General features: G+C 43.2%; 1 protein-coding gene across 3 annotated transcripts; it reads left to right on the top strand.

The window, feature by feature from the left end:
* The first annotated feature begins 802 nt into the window (after positions 1 to 802).
* EXOSC7 (exosome component 7) lies at positions 803 to 20,590 on the top strand. Of its 3 annotated transcripts, XR_014618192.1 has the most exons (9): positions 824 to 882; positions 2,291 to 2,410; positions 3,081 to 3,175; positions 6,123 to 6,288; positions 10,440 to 10,510; positions 16,142 to 16,265; positions 17,194 to 17,349; positions 18,011 to 18,224; positions 20,306 to 20,441. XR_014618192.1 is itself a non-coding variant. In XM_084281349.1 (8 exons), exons 1-8 carry the CDS (start codon positions 826 to 828, stop codon positions 20,408 to 20,410), a joined length of 876 nt encoding a protein of 291 aa, XP_084137475.1. In that variant the 5' UTR covers positions 803 to 825; the 3' UTR covers positions 20,411 to 20,590. The 3 variants fall into 3 exon arrangements, 2 of the variants coding, with proteins under 2 accessions (XP_084137475.1, XP_084137474.1); XM_084281349.1 differs by lacking the exon at positions 18,011 to 18,224 and having other exon boundaries at positions 803 to 882; positions 2,309 to 2,410; positions 20,306 to 20,590; XM_084281348.1 differs by lacking the exon at positions 18,011 to 18,224 and having other exon boundaries at positions 20,306 to 20,590.
* The last annotated feature ends 2,805 nt before the right edge of the window (positions 20,591 to 23,395 follow it).

Below are 23,395 nucleotides of genomic sequence, written 5' to 3'. Positions count from 1 at the left end.
GTCCCTCCCCGCCCCGCCCCGGGGCACGGGCACAGGGCGGGCAGCGGCTCCGCCGGCGGCTGGGGGAGAAATGGGGTGGATTCGGGGGGTTTTGGGGAAAATTGGGGGTGTGGGGGCGGCGCGCTGCTGGGGGTGAGCGCGGGGAGAGCCGCTGCTGGCCGGGTGGGTGAGGAGGTGGGGAGGTGGGGCTGGCGAGCCAGGCTCCAGGCTGGGATGGTGGAAAAGGGGGAAAAAATATCATATTTATTTGAATTTAGGGCTTGTGGTGATGGCTGTGAGCCGCCCTGCCTGTGCGCTCACTGGGAATCACACAGTGTGCCTGCACTGAGGTCACATCAGGGCGGCATTTTGTGAGGAATTTTATGGGGATTTTCCCATTTTTCCACTTTGTGGTGTTTCGCCTCACGCCGCTAAACAGATTTTGGAGGCGGCCACACGGGGCGGGCACCGAGGCGAGGCTGGGGAACGCGACCCTGCCACCAGCCGCCCCTCCACAGCAAGGCCGCCGCAAAGAGAACAAACGATGTAATTAACACTTTAATCACTTAATTTATTACTCTTTTTTCCGGGGGGGGGGAGGCTCACACCTCCCCCTGAGGTAACACCCCTCCCTCCCTCCCCCCCCCCAACCGCCATCACCTCAGCGAGGGGGGGGGGGGGGGAGGGGGGGCAGTTTCCCGCCCGCCGCGCGCGGCGCTGCGCATGCGCAGAGCCCTCCCGCTGTCACCCCCCCCCCCCCCCCCCGGGAGGGAGTCGCTCCGTGCCGGGGGGCGGAAGCGGAAGCGGAAGTAGCGGAGGTTGAGGGGGGGAGGGTAGGGGGGCAAGATGGCGGCGGTGTGCCTGAGCGAGGCGGAGAAGCTGTACATCGTGCACGGCGTGCAGGTAGCGCCCCGCCGCCGGGCACGGGGCCGTTAACCGGTCTGAGGGCCTGCTGTGAGGAGATGGACGGCTGGGGGGGTGGGTGGGGGGTGGTCTGCCTTGGGTTCGGCAAGGCCTGTGGCGCTGTGTCCCCTAACGGCCGCGTAGCCAGGCTCAGGAAGGCCTAGGTGGGTGGGCGGGGAGGTGGCGGAGCTCAGAGCTCAAGGGCAGGGGCCTGCAGCTCATGAGGGATAACTCCAAGTACCACGGTTTGGGGGCTGACCTGCTGGAGGGCAGCTCTGCAGAGAGACCTGGGAGTCCTGGTGGGCAGCAGGCTGAGCACGAGCCAGCAGGGTGCCTTGTGGCCAAGGAGGCCAGTGGGATCCTGGGCTGTGTTCAGAAGTGTTGCCAGCAGGTTGAGGGAGGTGATCCTGCCCCTCTACTCATCCCTGGTGAGGCCACACCTGGAGTATTGTGTCCAGTTCTGGGCTCTCCAGTGTAGAAGGGCCATGGAGCTCCTGGAGCAAGTCCAGAGGAGGGCTACGAAGATGATGAGAGGACTGGAGCACCTGTCGTATGAGGGCAGCCTGAGGGAACTGGGCCTGTTTAGCCTGGAGAAGAGAAGACTGAGGGGAGTCCTCATCAATGTGTATAGATATCGGGAGGGTATCAAGAGGATGGAGCCGGTCTCTCTTCAATCGTGCCCACACGATTGACAGGACAAGAGGTGATGGGCACAAACTGAAGCACAGGAGGTTCTGGCTGTGTATGAGGGGGACACTTCTGTACTGTGAGGGTGACAGAGATGGGCTGCCCAGAGAGGTTGTGGAGTCTCCTTCTCTGGAGATACCCAAAACCTGCTTGGGTGCCATCCTGCACAGTGTGCTCTAGGTGATCCTGTTTGTGAGGAGGTTGGACTGGATGATCTCCAGGGGTCCCTTCCGATGTCAGCCATTCTGTGATTCTGTATTTCACGGTGAAGAAAACTGCTTTTATGGATATGAGTTGTGAAGCATCTGAGGAGTGCAAATCAACATGTGTTTGAAATACAAACAGACAAAAAGGTTTTGAAGGCTGGTGGGTATTTCTCTCTGCTGGGTCCTGATTACATACCTAAAAGTAGAAAACTCAGGCATCACAATGAAGACCTGTGTTGTGATAGAGAAAATACCTTTTAAAGCCAAGACCTTGACACTTTTGTAGTCTGCAGCTTTCTGGTGAAACCAGAGGGACTTTGTGCAGGGGTTGAGGTCTGCACGCAGAGCGCTTGTTGCAAGCTCTAGATAGATGAGAGGTGAACAGAGAAGTGCAGTTGGTTCTGTCACACTTGTACGTGGAAGCTGGTGGTAAAACCAGGAGCCGTTGATTTTATATTCATCTTCACTGCTGTGGTTGGTGTGGGGAAAGAAAACTTTAAAATCACAAATTCTAGGTTGGTTGTCGTACTCAGGAGGACCTCCGTGTAGATGGCCGTGGCTGCGAAGATTACAGGTGTGCAGAAGTAGAAACAGATGTTGTGTCAAACACATCCGGATCTGCGAGAGTGAAGCTGGTAGGCGAATTTCTTGTATGCTGCTGATTAAACTCTGGCTTATTGGACTCGTTTTAAGATAAGCCATTGCTATCTGTAGATGTGTGTGTGTGTGTCACATGCACAGCACTAACTGCAACAGTGGGTTACGGAAATAATGACAGGATATATAACTCATTCAGGCCAGCTTAACCCACTGGAGCTAGATTTATCATGGGGTAACTGGAAGGCCTTCAGTCTGAACTAGTCTGCTATTTAATTTTGGAAAAACAGAAACACCGTTGTGGTCACAGGGAAAAATAGTTCTATGCCTTTACAGCTAAGCAAAGCTACTTCTGGCATCTGTTGTTGTAAAGAAAATAAATAGAGTTTTATAAAGTATTATAAAGGTGTTGTAGCTCTTTCCAGAACCAGAGTGATAACAAATCTGTGATATAAGTCTCTTCTAAATGTAGAGAAAGCTGCTATGTATGGTAATTATTTGAAAAAGTTCCCTATGCGTAATGTTCTTCTAAAGCCTTTCCTTTTTCAAAAATAAATGAATAAAAAGTAACCTGATTTCAAGTTTGCTGTGATAGTCAGTTATTGTTGCTAGTCATTCTAGGTGGAAATGTCAGCTTGTTGTAGGCATCTAAATTAACCGGTCTTGTGAAGGTGGTTCTAGTTGTGTGATACGTTTCTGTTTTAACAGGGACACACTGATATCTTGGTGGGCGTAAAAGCTGAAATGGGGACGCCGAAGCTGGAGAAACCAGATGAAGGTTATCTGGAATTTTTCGTTGACTGGTTAGTATAATAGAAAAAAAAAGGTAATTGGTCATTTATTCCAAATAACATTCTTCTGACACTTATAGCTTCATTGTACTAATCCGCTGCAAGGGTCTGAATAATTAAAACAATTTATTTCACTGTTTTAACAGTGGTGAATGTCCCCATAGGGAAATGAGATGTCTTCCGTACTGTGATGCTTTTCCAGACTGCCACTGGGTGGTAGCAGCAGAGCAAAGTTTGATACGCCACCTTGTGTGGTGAAGTTCTTAGGTGTTCCACTTGGCTTTCGTGGTGGTTAAACTAATAAAATAAATGCAGCTCTAAGTGAAGAATATCCTCTCTGTAATGAGGTCTTTGTAGACCAGGAAGAAGCTGTGAGCTTACTGTGGAAAATCCAGTTAATCTTTTGTCTTCAGTGCAATGGAAAGCTGCCTCTGTATGCTAACTACATATTTTGTGTTAATCTGAACTGGGAATTGAAAACCAATTTAATTTTAAGCCTGTCTTTCAGCAATTGTAAAGTGCAGAATGCACACGTTGTTACAGCCTCTATCTGGTTTGGCCTCAGAGATGGTCTTTTGTTTAATTGTTTTCTCTCTGCTACAATTACTCATGTTGTAGATGATATAGTTAAGGGCTTTAGCAACAAGTATTTATTTTCCATTGAACAAGGGAAGTATTTACTGTGAAAGAAAGGATTTTGCTGATAGCAGCAAGGAATTTTGAAAGCAGGTATCTGTGGGAGAAGCATATTTGTGCTTTGAAAGGGTTCTTGATTGTTGTGTGACGTGACACTGAAATAGTTCTGAAAGTCTTTAAAAACTATGTTCTGTTTGGGAGTAGAAATTCCCTTTGCTCACCCTGGCCACTACTAAGTTCTTCCTGTGTTTCATAAAACAAGCTGTTTGGCTTTTTCATTTATTTGTGTGCTAGGCAATCCTCTTTCACGTTTTACCCAGTGAAAATTACTGCAGCATTCTGTGAGCATTGGGTGGCAGTGTTTACCAAATAGTTGGTGTGTTCGTACCCAGCCAACGTTTTTTCTTTATTTCACTTTGATTGTAAGGAACTGATTGTAAGGAATTAAGATGCAGTCCAACCTGCAGTTATTTTCCAGTTAGGTTCTATGTTCTTTTTACTCCCTGTCAAAGAAAGCAGCCATTCATATTTAAAAGCTACAGCATTTGATGGAATTTGGTGTTTGAAAATAATGAGGTATAGATTGAGGATTGTATAATTTTTTTTTTCAATTTATCATAGGAAGCATAATGCTTGCATAACCGTACTTTAAACAGAGCAGTTTAAACAGAATGGACTAGTTAACCTGCAAAAAAAACCAGATTCTGTGAATAAGTGCTCCTTCAGTACAGCCGAAGGGCCTGACTTGGCTATATTCCCAGAATTAAGTTATACTTAGATAGGGCCCTATCTTCTAAAATCAGTGTCTAATATTAATGCCACTGCAAATAAAAGTGTCACGCTTGCAGTGCTCGCTCGTGTGGTAAATGTGGTCTGGAAGCATAGGTCAGTGCTTGACTGGCAGTAAGGTTTACCTTTTCAGTGTGTATAGTGCTGTCTGTTTATAGAAATGGCAAGTAACTCCTATAAAATCCAGTAACTCTGCGGGGCATTCTGGATTATTGTCAGTTCTGCCAAAGAACAAGTTGGGAGGATTACTGTATGGCAAGGATTTTCTTTATAGGCTCTGCAGTTTTGTTGACCCAGCTCACTTGCTGTTTGAAGTCATCAGTAGATAACGTGGGTCTTTAGGTGTTTGTTTTTTTTTAAAGGTGAGGTGATTCTGTTCCAAGAGTGTATTTTCTGCTGTATGTTCACGTTCCTGTGGCATTGGTGTTAGAAGAAAGCTGAGGACTTTTCTCATCGTATCAATACAAAATGTACATGAGAAATTGGCACTGAGAGGTGCCCAGCCAGTAGGGTTTGAGGTTTTGCTTTTACAGATTTGGAAGATATCAAACTACTTCTATGGGATCCCCTCCTTTCCCACGTTCAGTAAAGAGAAATGAATTTGGGGGAGATCTGACTAGTGGCAGATCCTGTTTTTAAATAAATGTTTGCCACAGGTCTACTTCTTGAAAATGCTCCTGCCCTCTCTCTACAGTGGGGGGTTCGGTTCAGAATATTTGTTTATTTTTCTGTGTGCCTCCGGGCATTTCTGTTCTATTTCATTGTGACTTGGAGCTTCGTGGGGTTGTTGTTTTCCACTTGGCTGTGAACGAGGTCCTAGCACCCAAGCCCTTATTGCATGACCTCATAATCAAAGTTTCCTATGTTGGAATCGGGGAAATAAAGACCACAGGCATTTTTGTCAGTTCCCTTTGGGAAAAAATGCTCTTTGCCTGTTCCTATCCAAAAGCAGCAGTTGCTGAAAATAATGAGCTGCTGTCTGTAAGTGCCTTGGTAGCAGAGAGTACACTCACCAAAAGAAATTACCAATTAAGGCCAGGCAGTCATGTCAATTCCACATATTCTACTTGTCCCAGTGTCACATCTTTCTCTTCTTACCTTATTAATTACCTTCTTACTTAACTCTCTTACCTTATTAATTTCACATTCATTGCTAACAGGCTGCCTTGTTAGCCATTCTGAACTTAGTACAATTGTCTCTCGCTTCTTTTTCTTGAAAAGATTGAGGTGACAGAAGATGAGAATGCTAAAGAACTAGTCCCAGAGAGAATTCACCAGCTTTAATATTGTCTTAGGAACTGAAGATAGTAGTGGAATTTAATTAGTATCACTTAGCAACAAAATATAGGTATATTATCTGCATTAAAACATTTTCTTATGCAAAATGGGAATAATTTCTTCACAGATGATGCGCTTATTCTTGTACGAATAAATCCATAGGGATGTTTCTAGTACTTCATGTTTAAGAAATGTTCTTTGGATATTGGCAGCTTCAGAAGTGAAAGTATTTTTTTTTTCCCCCTTCTTTATCTAGTTCTGCAAATGCTACTCCTGAATTTGAAGGCCGGGGAGGAGAAGAACTTGGCACAGAGATAGCAAATACACTCTACAGGGTATTTAGCAGCGAAGGGAGTGTAGACCTGAAATCTCTTTGTATTAATCCTAGAGAGCACTGCTGGGTTCTGTATGTTGATGTATTGGTAAGTAAAAAAAAAAACAAAAACTATCAAGAGTTCGAGCAGGTTTTCAAGCCACTGGGTGACTGAGCATAGCCATGTGTATTTTCATATTAAAAATGCTTCTCCTAATGTGACATCATACTTCACAGCACGGATGGCCATTTCCTTGTGAATCTGTCTCTAATAGTTAATCACTACTTCCTGCTTACTCTTTTTCTGCTCTTCTGGGTGGTGCTGCTCCGCTGCAGAGCTAACAAAGCACTGAATACTCCAAATCTGGCTCCCATAAAAATCAGTAATCATATACTCACAAGGAAATTGCTGCAAAAAAAGGTTACATTTGGCCTAGGCAATATTTGATGGAAGTTGTATACATGTATTGAATATAGGAGAGAAACTGAATATTTGTGCCCATTAAAAAATGGAAACTGAATTTTGTGTATGCAAATCTTGTGCATACAGCAACTCAGTTTCCAAACAGTGCTGTATTTACCGTCCTCTGTCACGTGAATTTAATTGAAGTCTGTAAGTCAGACTCTCCTGAGCTTTGTTTCCAACTCTTACTGGTCCAAAATTGAGTTTCCATTTGTCAAATGTGTAACTGAAAACATGTTGAGAGATATTACTCACTGGAATCAATGTCTGTGAAATGATTTATTAAATGTTAAGCTGCATTGCCAAAAGGAGAAGGAAAAAAAACACCAACACAACAACAAAACAAAAAAGCAACAAACAAACAGGGTTTCATTAAACAAAACAGGAATATGGAGACTGAGACTTGAATGTAAAAATTAGTCTGTTAAGTTTTTAAAGAGCAATACGTTAGCCTAATTACAACAGGCACGGTACTTAACGTGACAGTCTGCAGCATGATCAGATGTGTACTGCTGAGTGCTTTAGCAATCCTAGTCACCAGCTTGTTGGAGCTTGGCATAGTTTAACAGAGGATGAAGTGCTAGTTCTGAGAAATCACACTGTGACCTTGAGTTGCTAGGTTATTACAAGCAGAGGTACAGAATATTAAACGTAGTGCTTATGCTGCTTCTGCAGCATAAATAAAGACTTTTAATAAAGCTGACTGCTGCAGACGGAGTTCTGTGTAACTGTTGTGTGAAATACAACTGGTCGTTACCTGATTTGTCCTGGACAAATCTGCTGATTGTCCACAGCTACAGAGGAAAACAGCCTAGATGTTCACGTGCTGTTCATGATTCTGATACAACTAGTAGCAAGACCTATGGTATGTGTTTTATTTCATTTAGCTGCGTTTACAGTATCAACAAAGAATCTGTTGTAGGTTCATAACTAGGACTCAAAAGTTGATGAGGCTTTCAATGTCACCTGCAGATTTTTTATGAGAGCAATTGAAGAGCTGCTGGGTTAGATAAAACAAGGTACTTTTAACATAACTCTTCTATTCCTCCCTCTACCCCAGCATCTGTACTTTAATAGTTTTGTGAGGTATTTGTTCTAATTCCTTTTCCAAGTAGATGTATGTATCACATATGTGATAGTTTATACTTGATGTAGGTGCTTGATAGCTACAGGTTTTCATGAAGCTCTTCTTGCTGAGTGACTGCTCTAGAGCTCTATTTTGATGGTAGAAGTGTGACACTTGTGCTAATATAAAATATTTTGTCTTATTATTCATCTTCGGAAGGAGGCAGGTTCTATATCTAATAACTGATCATTGAGAGTCCTTTGGAAAATGTTGTACTTCAGAATTCATGGAAGTGTTTGTGTTGCATAGTTAAGTAGGGGGGAAAATAAGTCATAAATCTGTCTTAAGTTTCAAAATACTGGTACCTTGTGGGCAGATGGAAAAAGTTCTTGTTTCCAAGTCTCTTATTCTGACAGACAAAACCCTCTGAGAAGAGTTATGAAGCTGGAGGTACTCTGTTGCTATGCGATTTAGCCGTGCACACATTGATCAAAGCATCTATATTGAGCTCCTGTGTGTAAATAAAGTTTGAGATATGCAAGCTCAAAAGAGAAAACAGTGATATTTCGCACAGTCATGCAGCTTGTAGATTGAAAACATCTCTCATATTCGATTTTCTGGTGGTCAGTGTAGTTGAGAAGTGCTTTAATTGTGTGTAGTGAGACTGGGAAAAAAGGAAGCTTCAGCCAGACACTGTGAAGATGCAGACTGATTGCCTACCACCACCGTTCTGCACACACATGAATTAAAGGTCAACAAAATGTGCTTTGACCTTTCAAAATACATGCGTTCTTAATAACAGGGGATGTTTGCATTTGTGAGCTACTCTTTGGAAGTGTGAGTTATACTGTACTGCCAAGCTACAGCCTGTTCTCACCCTCTCTTTGTCTTTTTTTCTCCCCTTCTAAGTTACTGATATCTGAAATAAGCTTTTAGGAGTATTTTAGGGGGTTGGTTTTGGTACTTGGATAGCCTCCTTCACATACTTTGCACCAGCAGCCTGCCATACTGAGCAAGGAGAGCTGAAGTTGTGCGATCTCTTTTCATTCCCTACCTCATCACGTGCTTGGGCGTTAGGGAGGGTACATGTGTTTCTGTCGAAATTGCTGGTTCGCTGCTGAGCATCCTTCAGAGCATTTCTTCATCTTTTCTGTCCCCGCCTTGCCTCAGCACTGTTTGGAGGAAAGAAAGCCAACAACTTAGAAATCTGTTCCAAAAACTCACAGTTGTGCAGACTTTCTTCAATCCTTTAAAAACAAACCATACGTAAAAAAAAAAAAAAAAAAACTAAAAAGTAAAAATGGAGTGGGTTGGGGGGGGAATCTCTGCACAACACGCTTCAGCCTTCCTTTATATTTGGAGGAATTGTACCGTGCTTGAGACACGCTTTGTTCCTAGCCTGTAGGTGCCACTGTAATATAGATAAGGCTTTAGAAAAGCAGCCTGAACATAACCCTGGCAACATTGCAGGCACATCCCATTATTGTGTTTTAATAAGAAAGGTATTGTGAGTTTATTGTGTTATCCAGTGAAATCCAATCATGACTGAAAGTGGCAAGTTAACCTCTCTGTATCCAGCAGCTGTTTGGAAAGAAATAATTTGATCACCTTTGTATTAGCTTTCTCTCCCAAATCTTGTCATTCCTTTTACACAATTCAGTTTGTCTTCATAAAAATAAGCTGTCTTTCTAGAATATCTGATTTATGATTTGTTCCCAGTGTGGGAGTTTATCTCCTCCTTAAATAAATTTTGAGGAGCAATCAATGCAGTGTTGTAAAACTTGTTTTGCTCTCAGTGTCCAGCATAGATGGATGTAACGGAGAAGCATACACGTGTTCTTATCCTTGTAGTTTCCAGTGCTTGATGGGGATGCGTATGTGGATAGAACTGTGCTGGCTGAGGACAAGCTCAGAATGGAGCTTGTCAGAGAACTATTTGGCTGCCACCAAATACATCTCTGAGTGCTCTGTCAGCCTGTGAGTAGTAGTGGTTACGGGAGCCCTGCGTTTTTATACAGTGCTGGTCTTCTATTTGGTTGTTCTCCTGATCTCAGTGGGAAGAAACTAAGCTAGGTTCCCTCCACAGGCTTTGATTGAAGTGATAGAATTATCAACAAGTAGACTTTGAAATTGGGATTTCCTTAGATCTTTTTCAGCTTCAAGAGGAAGTTGAAGATGACTCCTTTTCCATAAAGAATGGAGAATAAACCAAGATGTGCCTTTGAAGCTATGTTTTGTGTAATTAGCTTCCTTTATAGCTTTATTATATAATTTCATACAATGTTCTGGGAGAGAATTGGCATTGCTTGTTTGAAAACTATTTTTAAAAAAAATTCCCCATTGAAATAAAGTATAGAAGATGGTTTGTCTTCTTTTAACATGAAAGAACAAATGTGCTGAGTATTACCAGAAATATTCTGGTCGTAGCCTAGTGCAGAGACTTAACAGGAGAAGAGTAACCAGTGGTGATTTCAGCTTCTATTACTAGATGTTATCATTAATTTTATTATGAAGTGCTTTATCTCTTCTGTTTTTCATGCATAAAAATTTCATGCACTGAAATTTTAGTTTTGTATTTGGAGTTTATTTGTCATAGGCTTTAAAGACAACTTTTTAACCTATTCTTGTTCTTAATTTTGTGCTTTTTTTTTCAAGTAAGCTTAAGTAAAATAAAGACTTAAAGAAAAATCAGTTTAGTACCTTTTAAAGAGATTCTTCTTTTCCTCCCCAGTTATTGGAGTGTGGTGGGAACCTCTTTGATGCAATCTCTATTGCGGTGAAGGCAGCCCTCTTTAACACAAGGTAAAGCACAGCTCTCCTTTCATGTGAGTGGAAGTGGCACGGGAAAAGAAATGCTTTCTGTGAGCTAGGCATCTTTATGCCTAATATATTTGAGTAAGAAAAACGTAAAGCAACTTGCATAAAAGATGGTCTGCTGGCAAACACGTAACATGAGCTAATGTCTTTAATGTTTCTAATAATCCAGTGTTGTGTTGCATTATGTGCACAACAGGGCTCTCAATGTAACTCTTGTTCTCTAGTCAAATCCAGGAAAAAATTGTATTGACCCTATGGTTTTGTTGCAAGTAGTTGGAGGCCTTTGTGTTGATGCCGTGTGAGTTTAAAATACGAAGTATTTACTGACGTCCAGATCTCTGGATGACATTCTTAATGAGTTGTTTAACCTTTAAACAAAACCTGAAATGCATTTAGGAGACGTAACAATAGGAATGTGCTGGTTTGAATATCCCAATGATGTTCAGGGTTTTGAAGACCTACGGTAACTAGAGAGCTATGTAACTAGCCTGGAGGAGAAGGGGACGGTGAAGAAGAAAGGGAGTGTGAAGAAGTGGGGAAAAGTATCCCCTCTTCCTCCCCCACCCCCAATTGGCTTCCTGAGGAGAAAAGATAAAAGGTGTAATTAGTAATAGTTTCCGAAATACAGTTTCTGAAGTATGGAGGTGAAGGCAATTCTCCGTACAAATACCAAATTAGTCTCATTTTATCGTATCATAAGCCAGTATTGCACAGTACAGCAAAATAATAACCTTAAGCCAGCCCCCAGAAATGATAAACAGCACGGCAGGGAACACGTACAGTACAGTATGGAAAACAGGCACAGCAGACCTGAGATCAAAAAAATCAGCATTGTGATTAGCAGCATTGCGATTAAACTGATCTCATGCTTGTAACAATTTTGTTTTAACGCATTATGGTCGCATCTGTCATTATCACAACCCCTTCGAGCCCCACGTTGGGTGCCAAAAGGAATGCTGTGGCAGGCAGCTCAGCACCATGCAGCTGTTTGCTCACACAGACGCACACATAATGGGGAGAGAATTGGAGGGGAAATAGTAAAAGCTTGTGGGGTGAGACAAAGACAGTTTAATAGGCTAGAAAAGGAAGAGAAATAATAATGGTAATCACACTAATACGCACAAAGTAGGTGATTTACAATGCGATTGCTCACCACCTGCTGACTGATGCCCGTCCCTGAGCAGCAGTCCCCCCACCCCAGCCAGCCACCCCATATTCATTGTTCAGGATGACACCACAAGGTATTTATTATCCCTTTGGCCAGTTTGTGCCAGCTGGCCTGATTCTGTCCCCTCTCAGCTTCTTGTGCACCCCCAGACTCCTCAGTGACAGGGCAGCACAAGAAGCTGAAATGTCCTTGGCTTAGTGTAAGCACTGCTCTGCAACAGCTAAAACATAAGTTCGTTATCAACATTATTGTCATCCTAACTCCAAAACACGGCACCATACCAGCTACTAGGAGGAAAATCAACTCTATCCTCACTGAAACCAGGACGCACATGCATTTTAGTTCAGAAAATGGAAAAATAAAATCTAGTAGAATCATTGATACAAATGTTTTTGAACGCATTCAACAATATTCAATATTTTTTCTAATTTTTATCTTCTTTATCTATAGATGAAAGGGAATATAGAGTTTTGTATCACCCTGAAGAAATAAACTAGTGAATGGCTTTGCTTAAAAAATCTTACATAGCAAAAGCAGCTGGCAGAGGTGCAAAAATTAGACTCTTACGGGCACAAATGTTTTAAAGTGGATCTCAAATTGTTTTCGCTGTAAATTAGAGATCTGCTGAAGTCAGTGGCATAGTTCTTGTTTATTCATCAGGGAACCAGTGCACAGCACTAGAGCTGGAAAAGTACTCACAAGAAGAAATTAAGCTTTTGAAGACGCAGGCAATGTATCAGGTTATACACACTTTAAAGTTGGGAGGAGGGGAGAGCCCATCTGAGACTGCAACTTGTATACGTGGCTGAGAAATTTCCCAGCTTAATCAAGCCCTCAGCGGTACCTTTTACCTGTAGCTTGTTTGCGCAGCATTAAGAAATCCTGTCACAAATGTAATAGCTCACAAAGATTTGACAGTACACGAAGGGGAAGAAACGCCTGTGTCTCCGTGTGGGGGCTGCCAGGATGAGAAAGTGTTATAGTTAAAACAGTTGCTCCCATGTGGGTCGTTTTGCAGATCCAAGACGCACACTTTATTTGCAGGATAATGGCCTTTTTTCAACCAGAGTTCTAGTTTTGAATAAAGAGAGAACATCGTATAAAAATAAGAATAAATAAATAAAAAGCAGATGGGTAGTGTGGAGGGTGTAATTGTTTTGATGATTCTGCTTTATTTTCATTGTTCTGGAAGCTTTATCCTTCCTGCAAGCTGTGGGCGATCATCCTCAGTCTGATGGAAGTAGGATGGCCGACCATAACATGGCACAATATGACATAACACAAAGCGTGCTGATTTTGACCTGTGAAAACCCTGTCTAGGGCAGGGAACACGAGTACATCTCATCTAATCAGAGCTCAGGAAGTCAGAGCTGGAATACAAAGTGAAAAGCTGTTGTCCTTATCTGCTATTCTTTCCTCTTTCCCTCCATATATACTAAGTTTTCTTTGGATTGATACAAAGGTTGTTTAGAGTAGCAGCCCACTCTCCTTAAATATTGATGTCTGAGTAAGACAAGGTGTCGATGTGAAGATCACTTCAGATTAAGTGTTTTGAACTTCGCTAGAGGTACGTGTCCCTCATTGAGTCTTACTTGCCTTTTATAATCTGTTCACAGGCTTCTGTTGCAAGCGTTTTCAGATCTTTGTCTGCCTTTGACTTCAGCCAGAAAACCAGGAGCAGGAAGCGCAGGCTGCTGTTTTCTTCTTTGAAGCCACAAATTTTTTGTTCTGATGTTCAGACAGGCATTTGAAAAGCTCAGCCTCATCCTTAAAACCTTGCTCCTAACCATTTATTTTGTTTATAATAGCTATGGCACACTTTTCTTTACGGCTGAGTAAATCCATAGTAGTAACACCAGGAATTTTGTGCGAGAATTACGGGATTTCAATCCTTTTTATGTCTGGCCTGACTCACTGTATCCCCTTCAGGCATGGAACAATGACAATACGACTGTCGTGGGGGAATATTTACTTCTTGGAGTTTTTGCATTGTTCATTGTGTTCTAAAAACTGAATCTAGATCATGTGTGAAAGATATCAGCTATGAAACTGTATTCTTAACTGTGTCTCCAAAGTGCTTAAGGCTGGATTTATCCATGATTGAAGTAGACAGTGCAAAATGTGCAAGTAGCCACCGTGTCAGGAGTCAGCATTAAACCCAATCTTGTGAAATGTCCCTCACTGAGGCAACAAAAACTAGGCACAAGCCAAAAAACTAGAGTTTATAACACAGTGGCCTTGTCGATGTCCTGCTTCTTTAATTACTTTTTGCTGGGCAGGGTGGCAGGGGCAGAACTGATGCCTGCATACCAGGGTAGAAGAGGTTTTGCAGTTGTTACCTCTGGGTCTCCGGCACGCAGACAAGAGCATTGTTCATTATGTGACTAAGTCCTGCTGTACAGATTTCTGCGCTGATTACTTACAGGAATCAAAACAGAAGAATAAAAGTTACCAAGTAAACACGTACAGCTAGTTCTTAAGATAAATCTTCAGAAGCTGGGAGAGGAAATATCAAATTTTCTGGGAATTCTCTTTGTGCTACAAACACTCCCTGTGCCCATTTGGATCCTCGGTTTTTGTGTGTATATACCCTTTTTTTCCTGCTACTGTGATGCTTGCATCTGATCAGTGCTCTCTTTGCCTTTGCAGTAGTTGTAATTCGTAAATCTGCCTTGTCTGTTCTTGGCTAACGCAGCCCCTTGAAGGGATTTTCAGGTATAAATTCCGTCGGCTTCTTCTTGCAGACCAAACATTGCTGTGGTTTCATAGCTCTTTTAGGAGGGAGTTAAAATTGCTTAATCAACCTTATATATATATATTTTTTTTTAACTCACTTCTTTTTTTAAACACTGTTTTGGCACATAAACTTCTTGTCTAGGCTGATATCCAGCGTTGTCCATTGTCCTGTGAAGCTGGAGGAGTAGGCACCTTGGGATTTTATTCCATCAACTTTTAATGGAATATTTGCAGTTTGAAAATAGGCTTTGATGCATTTCCACTGGGTTGTTACATAACTGCAAAGCATTTTGAGTTGAATTTCCTGAAAAAGTACACATCGTAGTTGTCTGCTTACTGAAACTTTTAGTTTTAGCTTGGCTTGTTCTTGTAAGAAATCTTACAAAAGCAGAGTTAACTGCTATGAAGTACTTAGCTCTCAGGCTCCTAGCCACAAGTAACTAAAACATTTGTCTGGGGAACAACAAAAATCGCTTTGCTTTCCTGGAGAAAAAGCCAGTCTCTATCTCTTCCTTTAAAGAGATTTGGTACAGAACACATTAAAGAACGTAACCCCAGGAGTCTCACTCTGACAAACAGCTACTTTAAAAATACTAGCATAAAAACAGACTGCAGTGATGTTCCACACGGTTACTGAGGTTAGCTTTCCAGGCATAGCTTGAAGTATTTTGTGTTTTCACGTGCAAATATGTGAAAGTGGGAGCAGTTTCGCTGAGCTGTGTGGGGGTTTTGCTGGCCAGTAAAGCAAAGTCTGTCAGTCCGTGCTCCATTGAGTGGACACCTGGATAAATGAGGGTATGTAAGGTGCTGAAGTTATTGAGAATTTGGGGGGTTGGAACTAGATGATCTTTAAGGTTCCTTCCAACCCAAGCCCTCCTATACCACCTTCTAAGTTGTTTTAAATTATTTTATTCATTACGCTAATAAAGCTGTGTTAAATTAGCCTCTGAAACTCCCATCAAATGGCTATAACAGATACTTTGTGTGTACCACTGAGAAGGAGCCTGTCTAGCTCACTTGTGAGAAATTGTCATCCACAATTGAGAAGAAAGCATTTCTTGGATTTCTACGTGAGGTTTTTATCCCTGGCCATTGCTTTTGTAGATTTGTCCTGAGAGCAGTAGAGTCTTCTGGCTTCTTGAAGAATGAGAAGAGCTTGTCAGTCTTAACCTGCTAAAGAGAGAGGATTTTACTGCCACCCCTTTCCCCACCTCTCCTTAGCTGGTGTCATTCTTTCTTGAACTGCTTTACTGCTTATACTTGCTGCTGATGTCATGGCTTTCCCAGGCCATGTGATGGCTGTAATTGTAACAACCTGAGGTTTGTCTGCGAGGTCGGGTGCCACAATATGAACGGGTTCAGTCTTGGCAGTTTCTCTCCTGCTTTGCCAGGCAGATGTGCAAAGAATTGTTCAGAATTCAAATGTGCAAATTCTGAAAGACAGCACTGAATCTCTCCTCATGTATTAGTGTAGTAATTAGATTCAATTCTAATAGTTGGAATGATGCACATAGTCTTATCCTGAATATCTTCTCACTAAAGATGTTTTTTTCAGTGAGTGAGTTGTTAATACTCTGATAACATTCTGGATTTTTTTTCTAAACACGTAGCCTCCTTTAGAGGAAAGGGTGCTTCTTGGAGTTGAGCCTGTATGACGCCTGTACTCATTATCTGTTCTGACGATGATTTTGCACACGCTTTTGTTTCTGCAGAATACCCAAAGTGCGTGTTCTGGAGGATGAAGAAGGCTCTAAAGAAATTGAGCTCTCTGATGACCCTTATGACTGTATTCGACTAAACGTGGATGATGTGCCCTGCATTGTCACGTTAAGCAAAGTAAGCCTGGCAAATTTGTGACCTTGTACTTAGAAAATTCAGTTTCTGTTAACTTCACCTGCTGTTTATTTTTCCCTAGAGATAAAACTTGTGCTGCAGAAGTGGTCATTCTGTATACATTTGTTCATCCTTGGAATTATTCTGATTGAGGGGGAGCTTTTATTGAGTAAGGCTTTTTTTTCCACCTCCAACTTTGAGATTTCCCCTCGATGCATTCTTGTAAACTATGATACGAGGAGAAAATTTTATTTTTCAGCTACTCATTGCTCAACACCCAGATCAGTAGATACTCCAGTATGTGAAAACAAATGGGCATTGTTGCAAGGCTCACAGATTGAGTGGTCTGCCTGGCATTTGTTGCTGGGGTCAGAATTCTGTTTTCAGGGGTGTGATACTGAACTTTCAAGTGGGTTTTCGCTTTCCTTTTCCATATGTAGTGTGCAGCTAACAGTTGTTTTGCTGGATGCTGCATTTTCCATTGCATCTGTTAGTGATTTGCTTGGTTACTGGGAAGCTTGTCTGACATAATTTTTAAGCAAGTAGCATAAATAGAAGTCCATCACCGAAGTGGGGCCTCACCTAAGCCCCAAGATGTGTTATTTTCACCGGGGCAGTAGGGGAGTCAGTCCTTGGAGGTGAGGTAAAAGGGAAATACGGAGGTTCAGATAAGTGAAAGGATGGTAGGAAGGAAGACAAGCTGATGTAGAGACATGCTTATCTCACTTCTGAGGTGTGAGTACATGAAATTTGGGGTCAGAAGCTGTTGAAGTGCTGTACTATCAACTCAGTCTCTAAACTCTGCCAAAGATGACATGAGATTAGGATGGGAGGCTGCAGACAACTGACTGAGCTACCCGTACGGTTTAATTTTTTAATAAAGAACCTGGACAACTGCAAACTAATACGTTGCTTTGTCATTAACTCACAGATTGGATATAGGCATGTGGTGGATGCTACCCTTCAGGAAGAAGCCTGTTCTTTGGCCAGCCTGCTTATTGCTGTGACCAGCAAGGGTGCCCTCACTTGCATGAAGAAAATAGGGAAAGGCAGCCTGGATCCTGAGAGCATTTTTGAAATGATGGAGGTAAGGAGTTCTGAGCAGTTACTGTCTTGCATGGTAATGGATGAACTGGGACTTGAGTGTATGAGAAGCTAGAGTAAGGACATTAAAAGCAGAGACCTTGTTGCTTTTATTAGGTGAATAAGGGACCTATTGAAGGCCACAGACAGCTCCTTTAACACAGAATCTCACATGAGTGGAAGTCATCTAAAACTTTAATATCCCTGAAATGTGTTGTACTCACATTTGTTTCAGTCAAGTAACTCAGAGCTGTAAGATGTTTCCTATCTCATTATTTCCCCTAAAGACTGAAAGAGCAAAACCTCTAACGTGGTAATGTCTCCACAGAAGTAGAGGTAGTACTTTGAAGGGCTGGTACATGGTGTTCCCTTCTAGCACAACTCATTTGTTTTTTCATAAGCTTCTGTTCTTGCTTTACTGTTGTTTTTTCTTTGCTCCTTTATTGGGTTTTTGGTCTGCCCTTGCTCCATGAAAGTACTATTAGGATGTTTTTCACATCCACGTGAGAATTCCTTTTTAAACTTTTCTTTAGGCTTTTCTTGAAACTGTCTTCCCATATAAATTCTCGTGCCTGGATTTGGCCTTGAGCATCAGGCAGAAATGAGTTCTGAACTTTTTGAGTCGGAATGAAAATTAAATACTTAAAGCTGGCTCCGTTTCCTAGAGATCCAGAACTAATTTTAGTATGGCTAACGTGGAAGTGAGGAATGCAGAAGCTGGTGCCAAGTTTGAAAGCAGTTGGTCTCAAGTGGAAATTACAGGCTGAATATTTATGGGAGTTCAGCGTATCGTGATGTCAGTCCAGAGTGCTGATCGTGGCGGTACCGGTGGTCTGCTAATTGCATCCAGGGGGGTCACTTAACCCCCTTGTTGTCCAGGTAATGTGCATAGGGGTTTATCTTTGATCTGGCACCCTAAAGAAACCAAACTTTGCATGGACATCTGATGTGTCTTCCTGGATGGATTTTGAGTCCAGTTCTAACTAAATGTCACAAGACTTGAAGCTTTGGGTCTAGGGCTGCTACAGAGGGGTGGGTGTTTGACTCAGTTACAGGCTCGTGGTAGAAGCCACCCCCCGTGCAAGTTTTCTGATGTCCAAATGCAGAAAACATTGATCACCAACTTAGCTCTACATCGAGCCCTAACTAGGAAATGAACTTTGGTGGTTCCATTGATAGTCTACTATCAGGCCATGCTTGAGACTAAACAGTGCTTGCTTAAACACTGATCAGATGTGTGTGGAAACCTTCCAGCTGTCTTATTCTACTTAAGAGCTTGTCCTTTCGTGTTGGTGAAAGGAGTTAAAGCTTCAGCTGAATGCCCAGCGAGCTGTGCTCTCGCTTGCTCTGGAAGAAGTCTTCTCTCTTGGGTGGTGAGCAGTTGGAAGGAGTGAGGGAGAAAACTGATGAGAAGAAACAAATACTTTTTCTGGGAGGTGAGAGGTCCTGTTTTGTTTGGGACTGTCTCAAACATAGCAGCCTGATTAGAGTACCAAGGGAAAGAAAAAAAAAAAAAAGAGGAGGGGACTGGGAATGTCCAGTGGAAGAGTTGCATAATCCGTCCTTGACACTTCCTGTTCCTAGTGAGATTTAATAGCAGGTCAGAAGGTGTGTTCAGCTTTCCTTGCCTGGTAGAGAACAGATGTACCAAGGACGTGTCTCTTAGGAAGGCAGTTGCATGGGGAAGTTTTGGGAAGCTGCCAGTGTTAGGCTTTTTGCTGAGTTTATGCTCCATAAGGGATGCAAGCGGGCATAGGACAGCCGCAGCATTGTGTGTTGTGTCAACACCAGAGCTCTGCAGAGTTCCCGTTCACTTTGACCAGATGTGAGTGATGTTATCCTACATTTGAAGAGAAGAGTGACCAAAGTACATCACCCCACAGGACTCCGGAGTGCTGCTGTGGTCTTTGTGCCAGTGCAGAGCAGTAGCAATTCCTGTGTGCTGTCTGTGATCTAGCATGACTCATATTGTTTAGGATTGGCAGCCACCTTGCTGCCTCACAGCTCATCCCAGATTTGCTTTGGTGTTACGGACCGTGTTCCGTCACCTGGTTCTTCAGCCAAAATGCACCTTACTTGAAGGTCTGTGCACCCACAGTGGTGGGAATTGTCACACAGATGAAAGAACTTTGTGGTTTTTCAGCTGTATGGCAGGTAAAGGCTTCATTGCAAAGATCAGGAACTGATAAACTCAGTTTAAGACAGCCTGGCTTTGGCTATCTGGGGACAGGTGGGCTCTGTTCAGCTGTGTATGGAGTCGGGAACCCCAGGAGAACGCTAATGGTCACCTCTGCTTTAAGATCTTTATTTCAGCACTGCCCAGTGCTCCTCATTCCTGCAGCTTCTGCACTACACTTGTGCCTGTGGGAAGAGCAGGGGCTGGTATCAGAGCTAACCCTGGTGGTTTGCCACTGCTGGAGTTTATTTCTGCATAGAAAGCCTTCTGTTGACTCCTTCAGAGCCCTCGGGCAGTGCAGAATTGTGCAGCACAATGAAGAATCTGGCCCACAAATGGGTTTGGTGATGCAACTCATGTGCATTTTGGGCTTTTAACACTGGGCCAACACCTCTGGCTACATGACAGTGTGTTATGCAGAAAGCATTCTGCTTCGTGTTGCATGTGCTGGCTAATCTGAACGTGTGCTTGTACCTGATGTGGATTTAATTTGTACCCTTGGGTGATCCAGCGTTGCACGGATCGGGTGCTGATGATCGTGGAATGCTTCTCTGATGAATTGGAGCACTGCCTTTATGCATAGTTTTTTCCAAAACTTAATCAAATTAAGATGAAACTTTCACCACCGTTATTTTTCTTAATTAAAAACATGTTTTTATTACACCAGCTGGTATATATTAATCATTAAAGGGAAAATATTTGTCAAAAGAAAGTGATCCATGAGAGTTGTCTTCCTGTTAATAAGCATATGTCTCAGATTTGTTTTGCTTTCTTTACTTTGCAGACAGGAAAGAGGGTAGGAAAGGCATTGCACATAGCCCTTCAGAAGATTCTGGATGAAGAAGAAAGTTTGGGGACCACACGGCAGAAAGTTGGATTTCTTGGATGAGTTTTTATTAAAAATCCAAAACTGTTTTTAACTGATTGTGCAATCTTGTCGGTTTGTATATGGAAAAGGGATATTTCTTGTTGCAGTACATACACCCTTAAGCTTTTAAAATGTTACTAAGCTTGAAAAAAAAGCTCCGGTTAAATGTGAATGAGCAAATTTGGGGCGTTTTCCATATGGGTAACCGTCTGCACCTAGGAGGCACACCAGCAGCAATTGATGGAATTGCCTGGGAAGTGTTCAAGTCTGTTTTCAAGAGTGACGGGGGTGGGTTCCACTTAATTCTGTTTGCACTTGTTCCACTTCTGCAGCCCAGCTGCTGTCCTTTAGAACATATATGGGGGAGCCCTCGGTACAGCACAAGCCAGATTTTGGGTCCCTAAGACATTTTTGTTCATCATCCAGTTAATTCTTCTTAATGGGAGAAGAAAGCAGCACTCACTGGAAGCCTTCCTTCAAATTATTTTACTTCGAATAAAATGCAGTTAAATTTTACTACAAATACAACATGGTCCCAAGTTTCTAAATCATATTTTAAACCAAAATGTCTTTGTTTAATGGAGCTCTGTCCTTTTTGCCAACAGATAGAGTAGCCTCGCTGAAACCTCTTACAGTGGCGGAGGAGAAGGGGCATGACTAGGGTAGAAGGGAGAATAAGTTAATTTTGCTGAGTTGGGTAGTTCAGCTGGAAGAGTAATGGCTGTCAGTAAAGGTCCTTTACATGCTGTGCTGCGCAGCAGTGCCACGGGACTAAAGCCTCGCTTCCACCATTGTCCTGCTAGGTCTTACTCTGTAATAACCGAAGAGACAGCTGAGAGAGTGCAGGTCTTGGCTTTGCTGGAGTGGAGCAGGAATGAGCACGGAGACAGTTGTAGAGGTTCAAACAAGAGGAGAACCCTTGTCCTTCTACTCTTCCACTGAGTTTGGAAATGGATTTCATCACAGCTGAAAAAGACAGGAGAAGATGCCAGATACGATGCAATCAAGTTGTATCACCAGGTCTTCCAAGCCGTGGATACCTGCATCAGTTGGCTGGTGCAGCAAAGAGCAAGAGCTGTTTATCCTGCAGGACAGGAAGAAGCATCAGATTGGGGAAGCTGCAGGAAAAGCTACAATAATAATCCAGGAATCCTTTACCTCTTAATCAAACAGTGGTTGTTCAGTATTCTGTTCTCATTTCCTGATGCCAGATAAATAACATCTCTTGACTGGTGTGTGTTTGGTGGGGAGGAGGGCAAGGGTTTTCCCAAAGGAGAGCTGTAGACATAGGAAAAAGCAATCATGCTCACATTAAAATACATGATGTACTTCAGGTACTAAAATTCCTTCAGGTCATAAAATTCTTCTAAGAAGGCAGAAAGAAAGAAAACCAAAGGGAAAACTAACATTTACAGTACCTTAAACATATCACAGGTAGTTTTTGTTTAGTTGTGTATTGTTTAATGTTTCAGAAAATGGTTAATCTATATGAGGATTGCAAGTCTTAAACCACAGCTGTTCCCTCAATAACTGTTGCTTGGTTTATTATAGATTTCTGATTTGGTACCAGAAGGCTGCCTAGAGTTATTTCCAGGGTGAATTTTGTAACACGGTAGTAATAGTTTCTGCCTAGGTAGCCTTCCAGCTGGGGGAACTTCAACCTTTTTGCAAATTACTGATGATAGTGGGGCTCTCCTGGCGGTGGCAGGATGCTTCCTGCTCCCCTCTCCAGGTCTTTTTCACTTTAAATGGATGGCTATGGGAGCTGGGGAAAAAAGAGACAAGAAACTTCACCTCGCCGTGTTTCAGGTGTGTTGACTGACCCACTTCTTAGCAGGGAAAGCAAATACTCAAAGCTTGTCTGAGATCTGGGCTTTGTGCCCATGTACCTAAAAGCAAACTCTTGCTACCTGAGCATCCGTGTCTGCATCCACAGCAGGGAGACCCGTGGAGCAGGCGTGTGTGCCAAAATGCCTGCCTCGGTCATAAAATCCTTCCAAGCCCTTTCTGAGAGTGTTGGTGTAAACTAACGTGGTGCACATGTCCTCCAGCCACGTGTCCTCCTCCCTGTGGTTCTGTAGGTGTGTAAGCAGGCACAGAACTGGGGGCTTCAAAGGCTCCTCCTCTCTCCACAAGCTCCCTGCGTCCCACCTAATGATGACACCGAAAAGCAGCGGGGTGGAGAGTGACCCCAGTTCAGCCCGGGGTTGCTCCTACCCCTGGGATGTAAATAGGGAGCCCAGCCAGAAATATTGCACAGCTGCTGCTCTGTCTCAGCTGCCCCTGGAGGCTTGCTGCTACCAACTCCTGTCCCAGATGGATAAACAAAGCGCAGATAGGGGTAAAAGGGCCCGCAGCTCTCCCAGTTGGTGCAACATCTGCCAAGAAATCTCTGAGACTGCGGTTCTCAGGCATGCAAAGGCCTCTGCTGCCCGTTTCTATTTTCTTAGCTCTCTTTTTAACTCCTCCCTTCCACCCCAAACAAAAATAGCAGTCGGAGATTTTTCATAAAGGCTTCAGCCGAGCCTGCTCCTGTTCCCCTTCGGGCTGGTGGAAAGTTCCATGTGTTGCTGTGCAGATATTGCCACGTTTTCATTGACTTGCGTCCAGTCGGACTAAGAGGAAACATCTGTGGAGCAGGATAGCTCCGTGTTTGTCCCAGGGATTAATCGCTTCTGCTGGGAGGGTCGAGAAGCTGAAAGCTGCCTGCTGGAGATGGTTACTCCCACTAGGTTTCTGCTCGTGTTGCCCAAAAAGCACCCAGCTGCAGTTCACCTTTTCTTTAGCTTGGGTTTTTCGTGTCCCCCCACCTCCCCTGGGTATCCCAAAGGCCTGACAGGGACCTCTTCTGGAGGCAGAAGAGGGCTGGGCTGTCAGCAGCTGTGGCTGAGTTTGCTGCTCGTGTTCCTCTGATCCGTGCTTGCCGTCGGGGTGCCACCCAGCAGAGCCTGGGGAACCCGAGCAGCCAACATTTTGCAAGGACAGCAGGGGGTTTAGGTCCCAGCA

This window comes from Netta rufina (assembly GCF_964035555.1).
Source record: "Netta rufina genome assembly, chromosome: 2".
NCBI lineage: Eukaryota > Metazoa > Chordata > Aves > Anseriformes > Anatidae > Netta > Netta rufina.
This window is presented reverse-complemented; position numbering and strand designations above follow the sequence as displayed.